At 33.5% G+C, this 10770-nt stretch overlaps 1 protein-coding gene across 1 annotated transcript in view; it reads left to right on the top strand.

The window, feature by feature from the left end:
• The first annotated feature begins 610 nt into the window (after positions 1–610).
• The window catches only part of LOC133190606 (mucin-like protein), a 33753-nt gene continuing 23593 nt past the window's right edge, over positions 611–10770 (top strand). The window contains exons 1-12 of the mRNA XM_061326299.1: positions 611–701; positions 1042–1347; positions 1991–2290; positions 2738–2880; positions 2992–3155; positions 3246–3390; positions 3596–3791; positions 3995–4245; positions 4686–4911; positions 5170–5412; positions 5635–5763; positions 8378–8581. Coding sequence (XP_061182283.1) covers positions 626–701; positions 1042–1347; positions 1991–2290; positions 2738–2880; positions 2992–3155; positions 3246–3390; positions 3596–3791; positions 3995–4245; positions 4686–4911; positions 5170–5412; positions 5635–5763; positions 8378–8581 — 2383 coding nt within the window. The 5' untranslated portion in view covers positions 611–625. The remainder of the gene's footprint in view (positions 702–1041; positions 1348–1990; positions 2291–2737; positions 2881–2991; positions 3156–3245; positions 3391–3595; positions 3792–3994; positions 4246–4685; positions 4912–5169; positions 5413–5634; positions 5764–8377; positions 8582–10770) is intronic.

Raw genomic sequence — 10770 nt, 5'->3', positions numbered from 1 at the left:
TTAACAAGGTCGACTTTTTAAACGAAGACGACTCATATTTTCAATGTGTAGCGTTAAACGCTGAAGGATGGGGGACAAGCAATAGTGCATATGTGTCACTTTATGGAAGTGAGTAAATTACAAGTTGATTTAAACTATCGTTACAACTTAACTTAATTCATATTGTAGATTTGTATGAGTTGCTTCAAAGTAGTCAAAGTGGAAGGGTTATTTTGTGTTGTATAGATATCAAAGGTCCTGGTTTAGGAAATGCATGATCACAGTAAGGTTTTATTGTTCTTCAAATCAATGTTAGGACAACTTATTAGAAATTCTTTTCTAATGTTAAATATACATTATGATTACAACTCAATTGATAATGTTAGTTTTCTCAACTACATCTAATGTAGAACGTGAGTAATGACGGTTTCCAGATTTTTCAAATCATTGAAGGGGAAATCAGAGCATTAAAATTGGTCACATCAATACATCATCTATGTTTAATGTCGTCTTACTTTCATGGAGTGATACTGTATGATATATATTTTTGAATGTCACATAATCTTGGAAGGAGATTAAAAATCTTGTTGTTCTAGGTCTCGATTTCCTGGAACGGTGTAACCTGAATAGAGAATGTAAACCAAATATGTACCTAACGTGTCGCGCACAAAGTTGTCTCTGTTTATCATCTTATTATCACAAGGACACTAAGTGCTATTCAAGTGAGTATTACATTTCTGTAACAAAAAAAAATCTGCATTTATCTGAAGAAAATTATATCATCATCATTTCAGTATGAAAATAATTTACTCGACAATGACATTTTTTTTTTAAAAAGTCGCCAGTGGAACATTGTAATGCGATGGTTATAAACACATTTATAAAGAAAAATATGTAGATTATTGACACAACAGATAGTCAATTGCTCAAGGTTAATTCATATGAAGCGAAGAAAAGAACATTTATTTGTATTTCAAATACACTAATGAGTAGGATCATACCAATACAGTTCTCATTACAAAATAATGTTTCATTTATCTCCTTTTTTCATAATATGAATAGGAAACAACTTATTACCACGCATCCAGGGAGTTGAGGGAAGTAAATGTGAAACTGATGTAAAATGGAGACATCCCTTTAATGACGGTCATCTCATTGAAGGCTTTGAGGTTTTCCTGTATTCTCTTCAAAGTAGATGGTCGTGGTACCTTGAAGAAAACATTAATGTTGGAAACATCACAGAACATGCAACATCGTGTAAATACCAACCTGGACGAGCCTATATATGGAGAATTCGGGCTAAAGTGTCATTAACTAATCCAACAGAGACTTTTAATTTGGACGTGGATTCACCTTCTATTATACTTGGTAATTTTTTATGCGTTCATTTCTAACAAACCTACCTGGAATAATGAATTATCTTAAAGTGTATACTTAATACTAGTACTTCATAATTCGTCATGTGTTTGTGTGTGGATCTGTTTCAAAAACATTTTATACAATGTTATTAAAACGGTATATAAATTTCAAGATTCATAGTTTGAAATGTATGAACATTAACGCAATTAAATTTTCTATTCAAATTTTTCATATGTAATATTGCAGTCTCGTGATAGTTTGCATCATATATCTCCGTAAATTTGATTTCTTAACAAAAGTTAATTGCTGAAACTCTGACCTTTAAGGAAAAAAAATCATCATTAATGGAGCACAGATACCAAAACTTTCACAAATATGTTTTTCCTTTAGAAGTGAATGAAATGGCATCTATATTTGTAATTTTAATATGTTAATTATAATTAGTATAATTGGTAAATGTTTTTATATCCAAACATTTTAAAATTACTAACAACACTGCCCTGGACTTCTTTCAGCGTATTATTAACAGAAATGATGAAATAATGTTACATGCAAAATGATAGTATCAACAATGCAATATCTTGCATTAATGTAGGAATTCCAAAGTCTTATGTTAAAAAAGGAATCAAAAATTGATTTTATACATCGGTAGATCTTTATCCTCCTGGGAAGATAAATCGTAGAATGAGTAATTTCTCTGCAAATAACGTATATTTGAGATGGGCGGAAGCTGGTCAAAACACCTTCCTCAATCACTATGTCGTCACCATTAATGGTTATCAACAACAGACATTTGGAAGTTTTCCTGAGATATACTGGACAAGATCATTAACTCCGGGGTCAATGTACAACGTAACAATAATTGCTGTAAGTTATGGTTATAGCTCAAGTGGTCCGTGGCATGGAACTAAGAGAAGCGAAGCCTACATTGATTGGATCGAAACAGATCAAGGTAAGATTATAAATACTGGTACGAAAAATATTTACAATTGAAAGATTTGATTGTGTACATGAAATATATGGAGATAACGAACAGTATTCAAGCTCAAAAGTCCATTAAACAATACAAAATAGGAGTAGGGCAAACACGGACCTCCAAACATCAGAGGTGGGATCAGGTGCCATGGAGGAGTGAGCATTCCCTGCCAACAGGTCACACCCGCCGTGTGCTCCTGGTCATGATCGGTAAATAACTGAAAAATCCGTCAACAATTCAGTGTGTAAATAATGGCCTAACAATTAGTATGAAGAACGTCAGTCAGCATTTGACTCAATGATAAATTGTATTTGCTGACAAGGTCATTGTATCGACCATAGAACTTACGAAATGATGACTTTTAACGAGACATATTGACGTAATTACTTTTTTAATATTCAAAATGTTCTATTTTATGATCAGCCCATGAAGATGCATATTCCTACATGCCTTATGGTGGCCGAGACGATGTTTTAAGAGGAGATGATGTCATCACGCCTCATCTTAAGTCTCCAACAACAATGTATGTTGGGGATGGATCAGATGGTGGATTTAATTACATAGTTGTAAGTTACATTTCTAAAATGTAAAATTTTCTGGTATAGCTTCAATAATCAAATTTCAAATCTTTAGAAGAGATTTCATTCCTATTAATTGATTTGAATATATTTTTGAAGATTGGGACTAATGGAATAATAGGACTTGGAGAAGAATTCAACAGTATCACAATACATGATATAAACAGTGCCAAGATGAAAGATAGAAGAATAATATGTCCATTTTGGACAGATCTATTGACAGTAGACTCCACTGGAGATGTTTTTTACAAGACATATCAAAGGTAAAAAATTCTCTGATTTTATTTTTAGACATTTGTGCAGTCCAGCAATTAAGTAAGATTGCATACTTGTATAAGAAATTGATTGTACAGGGGATTGGACTCCGAAAATGACCTGTTCATTGGAAAAGCAAATGAAATAGTTCGGCACCAGTTTGGTGATTTTCCAGATTTTGAGGCGACATGGCTTGTCAAGGTGACCTGGGAAAATATGACATTGTTTGGAGATAAGTCACAGGTATTAAAGGAATAGCTGTATTAAATCAGTGGCTACAGAATACAATATTTTATGAGGATGATTATTATTATGATTATTATTATCTTTAAGTTTTAATGCCATCAATGAGATTTTGAAATATTATTATTCTATACATTGTTAGTATTGTTCAATAATCTGCAACTTTAATTGTTGAACACAACACTTTCTTCACCATTTCTTTCAGAGAGTGACTTTCCAAAACCTGTTAATAACAGATGGTCAGAGTACTTTTACGGTGATAAATTATATAGATGTTAATCTAAAGCCAATCAAGAAGAAACAAATTACCATTGGATATCAGTATAAAAAGGCATATAGAAAAAACTCTTTTTCAAACAAAAATGCAGCTTTCCGAATGAGCAAAAATCCAGGAAACAGAGGTTTTTTTTACACCGTCTTATTACCGATTAAAGAATTGTTTATAAAACAACATATAGTAAAAACTCATTTTCAAACAAAAAAGCAACTTTTCTTATGAGTTAAAATCCAGGAAACAGAAAAATTTATTAAACGATTTTATAAACCAGGCAAATTATAGTTTTTAAATGATCAATATCCATACTGCATATATTCAATTATTTAGGAGCACGAGGATTTTGGATTTATAAGATGACAACTGGAATTCCTCCTAACAAAGAGGAAAGAGAATGCTTTGAATGGTATACACAAAACAAAGAGCGAGACACGTATACAAATTTGTCTCCTATTCTGAATCTAATAGAATGTCCATGCGATAGTCGACTGCTAAGATTCGACCCACGCTATGCTATAAGTAGATTTGATAGAACAAACCGAGTACTTTGCTATGCCTCCATGACAGTTGGAAGGAATGCTGTAAGCAATTTAGTATCAAATATTTTTAAAGATATTTTAAGCATGAATCATAAATGAATCATGGGTAGGAGTTATGTTGATCCATAGTATTTTATTGTTCATCCTTTAAAGCAGTGTGGATTAAAAAAAATCAGATTGTTGAATCATAGTAAATGACTTATGTAAAACAGTTACTTTAAAATCTGCAACAGTATATAATTTTATTACAATCCCCACTTTCAGTTAAAACAGACAGCATGATTTAAACATTAACGCAATTTTCCTAAGCACTGGAAAAGTGAATCTACTTTTCTAAATGCATTTGAAGAATTAAAAGAATCTTAAGGAAGAATTTTAAAAGACAGTAAAACATGGAACTAGAAATTGAGAAAAAACATTTATCTCAATCGTTATAAGTAAATCTTGTATATAAGTATATAAATGAATTTATGTTTTTGTAGGATTGTTGTTACAGAATGCATGGATCAATTGATAATTTGAGTACTCTGGAGAGGTTTCTACCCGCCGCAGGTACTCTTTTGGAGTACAACCCATTCTTTGAACGACAACTTTACAGTAAATCTGACTTGAAGCCTAGAGAGGCATGTTGTAGATCCGGACACTGCCACTGGTACTATGAAGTTCGTCCAATCCCACGTTGTTATTCGAGGTCACCATTTCAACCTGGTACACACAAGTTATTTGATTATATGTTCTTTTAAAGTTTCTGAGTTTTAATTTCTTCTTTTTCTGAAAAGAAATGATCAGAAAAAAATAGAATATTTTCAGAAATTTCTCTCGTGTACAATCAATCAATAGTATGTAATCAATAAAATTAAGCGTCTTTTCCTTATCCTCCACTGCTGAGGAAATAAGCATTTCCTTGTATTGTGTATGGAGTATTTTATATCAATTGTATATTCTAACCACTTTTCCATCCCCTAGGAATAAATTTTGGTGACCCACACATTTTGACACTCGACGGTAAAAACTATACATTTAATGGATTTGGAGAGTATACAATGCTGAAAATAGATAAAGGATCAACGCAATTTCATTTCCAGGCGAGAACGGAACTAGCTTCTACAGCAAACGGAACGACAATCAATGCAACGGTGTTCAGTGCATTCGTTGCTCAGGACCATACTGGATCAAAAGTTCAGATAGACATGACTCGGGACAAAAAAAGTAAAAAAAATGAAATACAAATGTTTCTCAATGCCAATATGATTTGAAATATAGATTAAAAGTAAAACCTGCTATTGCAAAGTTTTATAAGCCAAAGTCACATATAAGCAAGGTAATTGAATTAAATATATTTAAAGATAGTTCGTAACAAGTTATTCGACATTACTGCATTTAATATAAATGTCTTTTCTCATTAATAACTTTTCTGTATTTTCTATTAAGAAATGATAATAAGAGTTAACGAAAATGATCTGACAAGGGACTTTGAAAATGCAAACCACACATTTCTCACACAAAATCTATCTGTTCGCTGGGAAAACCAAACAATATCAGCGTCCTTTCTTCAGTCATGTAAGTATGCAATAAGCCATTTATGATGATTTACTTCATTGTACATAGCGTAAATCTATCATTGGAATCTTTTTAAAACATAAATTTCCTGCTTTTATTGGCCATGAAATATTTTCCATCCTCATTTAGCTTTGATTTGCAAATAATGTATCTTTCTGAGTAAGCTGTTATGTGCTAATATCTTCGAAAAACTGAACAGTCAGACATTTACAAAGACCGTATATCTCACACTAGAACAAGCGTTAGCAGAGGAAAATCACACATTCACTTAAATACACCGAATTTGATTCATGCAAACATTGTTTCCAACGATCAAACAGTCAAGATAGCTAGCTCCGTTACCGGAAGATCGTGGGTTGAAGCCGAACTCGCGACAAACCTAAGTCCATAAAACAATAGGTAGCAACCGTTCCTTTGCCAAACGTTCGGCACTTTGAAGTGAAACTTGTGGATCTTTTGGATGAGACCTTAAAAACTGAGACCCCTTAACACAAGTATATCAGAGAATGAAGCAAACTTACTAAGTGCATGACTATGGAGAGAAAGAGTATTTCTTCCAAAATTATGAATTTCATGATCCCTAGGTCTAGGTTAGGTGTTTTGGTATTACAATGTAGGGCAGGATTCTGTTAAATATATAGTGAAAAATGCAGTATTAGAAAATTTTCTTCTCTGTTTTTGAGCATTTATGAGATAACTAATTGCATGAGCAAAGATTTCTCTTCCAATGTTATGAAATTCATTGTCCCTGGGTCAAGGGTTATGGGTCAGGGCGGGACTCTGTTATATACAATGTACATGTATGTAGTGAAAATACACTAATTTTGGGAATATCTTCTCTGATCCCTGCAATTAAGCTTGAAAAAATAAGTGCATGGTGATGATGAGCAAAGGTGTCTCTTCCAAAATTATGAATTTAATGGCCCCTGGGTCAGGTTTTTTTGTGTTAGTTCTGTTAACATATAATGAATATGCATTAATTATTTGAAAATCTTTTTTTTTTTGTTCCTTGGTGTTTAGATAAACAAATTGCATGGTTATAAGCAGGTATGTCTCTCCCAAAATTATGAAATTCATTGGCCTTGTGTCATGGTAATGGTGTTAGAAAGGGGCTCTGTTGAATATTTAATGAATATGCTATTTAAAAAAAAAAACACTTCTTCTCTGACCCTGGTTACTTAGCAAACATATTAATTGCATGGTCATGTTGAGCAAGGCGCCTCTTCCAAAAATTGTCAATTTCATGACTCCTGGATCAGGGGGGTTGGTGGGGCTGTTTTGAATATATAGTGACAATACATTGTTTCTTTGAAAAGCTTCTTCTCTGCTCCTGGGCATAGAAAAGGCAAGCAGAGTATAACGTTATAAAAAGCATGGATATTTTTACCAGATTTTGGATATTTTGGACCACTTGGTCAAGTGTTCTGGTGCTTTGCAGGTATCTATTGTATTCTACTGAGAGAATTCTTCCCCATTTCTATTCACCTATGTTTGTTTGTTTGTTTGTATGTTGTTTAACGTCCCTCTCGATAGTTTTTCACTCATATGGAGACGCCACCACTTGCCGGTGGAGAGCTGCAAATTTTGTCCTATACTCGGCACTTACAACCATTGAGCAGTGAGGGATCTTTTGCGTGCCAGCACCTACTGCGACACGGGACGTCGGTTTATACGGTCTCATCCGAAGGACCGGTCTCCACGTCCCACAGTGGGATTCGAACCCGCGACGTAAGGATCAACTCCTTACTTCGCGACTCTAGAGCAGACGCTCTAACCACTGCGCCACGCGGGCGACTATTCACCTATGTAAATTAATCACTGTAATCAATGTAACGAAAGGTCAATTTAATATCAAGAGAATTATACAAGAATTTTTATTATTTGTAATAAAAAAGTGTTTGTAAAGGTCAGTAGAATTGTTAATAAATAATAATATTGAATTAAAAACGAGCAAAAGTACCTTATCTTCGTATACTTAATGTATTCCTCAAAGACGAAGAGAGGCCAATGAATGAGGGGGAATGAGATAGGTCAGATTTATTTCCATCATATCCAAGGCCAGACTATTTCCAAAATCTTCCAGCAACCCACCCCCCCCCCTTCCCGAATCAAATGGTCGTCCACTTACGTTATATTACGCTGTAGGGCGTGGTTTTAACATTCAAAGGGTAATAGTGTTTTAAACAAGACTATTTTTATTTCTGAATCTGGTACAACTAATTCACCTGAAAGTATAATATCTGCTTTAACCACTATTTACCAGTTAATGTAGGGATATCCGCTCCTCAGTCAGGAACAATAACTTTTAAAATTAATATTTAATTCAAAAAGTCTCAAAATGAAACTTGAAATTGAAATCTTTTCCTGAAACATTTGTAAATTCTACTTCGCTGCTGATTTTCAGAACCTGAAGATCGGAATACCTTAATGAACAATTAGTTCAGTCATATCATTCCCAATGTTGATATGCAGTTACGTGAGTTAGATATGCGGCATTTAATTGTCCATATGCTTGATATGAACATATTCTATTGCAATAAATATATAAAATATATTAAATTGGATTGGAACAAGTTCTCAATGAAAAGGTAATTTCATAAGCTTATATTTTCAGCAATTATATTAAAAGTCAGTTTGGGTGTACGCTTCCTTATTTCGGAGACAGTTGTAGATAATGCGTACAAGGGATCTACGAGAGGTTTAATGGGATACTTCGACGGAGATCTCAACAACGAATTTATTCTCCCTAATGAAACTAAATTGGATGAAAATGCAACAAAAACAGAGAGAGACATCTTCTACAACTTTGGTCAGCAATGTGAGTTCATAATTATTTAGTAAACGATGGACAAAAGCTAACGTGATGATTGAAATTGATTGTATTTCTGTGCTACTGTGTACCAATCGGTTCGTTGATAATTTTCTTAAAAGGCAATGATATAAAAATATGAGATATTTTAAAGTTTATAAAAGGATTTATATCACTTTCTTGTAGATTTTATGTTCATTTTAAGGTATTCAATGTATAATGAAGGGATTTTTGAACAATTTTGAATCATTTTAAACTAGTTAAAAATGTATTGCTGTATAACGATGAAAGGGAAATGAACTAAATTCACATGATTGATAACATATAAGAAGCTGGTCATTTTGCACTTTAAAAGTTTTTGAAGAGTTATCTGCCCTTGATGCAAAGAAGAAAATTTTAATTTTGTCAAAATATCTGTGGTGAATGATTAATTTTATTTCATATTTAAATAAAGAGACAGTGTATGCATATTTTCACCAAGGGTTTTTTTTATGAAATTCAAAATACTTTTTACAATATCTTAATGACACATGCATTGCCCATAGACTTCAATGTAAAATTCAACGTGCAATTAATTTGACAATAATCAAAATTTTGTAACTTTCTTTGGTGGAGTATTTTTATTTCAAAACACCTTCAAAATGATACCATAATTACAAATATAGGACCGTTCATTTATTAGATACAAAATATGGTCGTTATACATTGAATACCTTTAAGAAAACATTATGTATCTAAGGTTAACTTTAATGTACCGTATAAACTCGCCTATAAGTCGATATTTAGCTCACCTGAGCTGAAAGCTCAAGTGAGCTTTTCTGATCACATTTTGTCTGTAGTCCGTCTGTTTGTCTGTCTGTCTGTCCTTCTGTCTGTCTGTTCGTCCGTCTGTAAACGTTTCACATTTCCAACTTCTTCTCCAGAACCACTGGGCCAATTTTAACCAAACTTGCCACAAAGCATCTTTGGGTGAAGGGAATTCAAGTTTGTTCAAGTGGAGGGCCACGCCCTCATTCAAGGGGAGATAATTCAGATATAGTGAAAATTTTGTGGCATTTTAAAAAAATCATCTTCTCCAGAACCAATGGTTCAAAAAAGTTGAAACTTATAGGAAACCTTTGTTATACAGTGTAGATTGAAGTTTATTCAAATCATGACCCCTGGGGTTAGGGTGGGGCCACAATGGGGGATCAAAGTTTTCTATAGGAATATATAGGAAAAAACTTTAAAAATCTTCTTCTGAAGAACAGCAAAGCCATGATTTGTAATATTAATATGGAAGCATCCTCAGGTATTGTAGATTCAAGTTTGTTCAAATCATGACCCCCGGGGGTTGGGTGGGGTCACAATGGGGGATCAAAGTTTTACATAGAAATATATCTTTAAAAATCTTCTTTTCAAGAACAGCAAAGCCATGATTTGTTATATTGATATGGAAGCATTCTCAGGTATTGTAGATTCAAGTTTGTTCAAATCATGAACCCTGGGGTTAGGGTTGGGCCACAATGGGGAGTGACCCCCCGGGGATCAAAGTTTTACATAGGAATATATAGGGAAAAACTTTAAAAATCTTCTTCTCAAGAACAGCAAAGCCTTGTTTAGTCATATTGATATGGAAGTATCCTCAGATAGTATAGATTCAAGTTTCTTCAAATCATGACCCCCGGGGGTAGAGTAGGGCCACAATGGTGGATCAAAGTTTTGCATAGAAATATGAAGGAAAAAAATCTTTAAAAATCTTCTTCTCAGGAACAGCGAAACATTATTTAGTCAAACTGATATGTAAGCATCCTCAGATAGTGTAGATTTAATTTTGTTCAAATCATGACCCCTGGGGTTAGGGTGGGGCCACAATAGGGGTAAATTTTTACATAGGAATATATAGGAAAAAACTTTAAAAAAATTCTTCTTAAGAACAGCAAAGCCATGTTTAGTCATATTGAAATGGAAGCATTCTCAGGTATTGTAGATTCAAGTTTGTTCAAATCATGACCCCTGGGGGTCATAATGGGGGATCTAAGTTTTACATACGAATAAAAAGGAAAATATCTTCGTCTCAAGAACAGCAAAGCCATGTTTGGTCATATTGATGTGGAAGCATCATCAGATAGTGTAGATTAAATATTGTTCCACTGATTACCCCCTGGAGATAGAGAGAGGCCACAATGGGGTATCAAATTTGTACAAAGCAATATATA

Source organism: Saccostrea echinata, unplaced genomic scaffold (genome assembly GCF_033153115.1).
Source record: "Saccostrea echinata isolate AGI-Se365-2 ecotype Australia unplaced genomic scaffold, CSIRO_AGI_Sech_v1 ptg000001l, whole genome shotgun sequence".
Classification (NCBI taxonomy): domain Eukaryota; kingdom Metazoa; phylum Mollusca; class Bivalvia; order Ostreida; family Ostreidae; genus Saccostrea; species Saccostrea echinata.
This window is presented reverse-complemented; position numbering and strand designations above follow the sequence as displayed.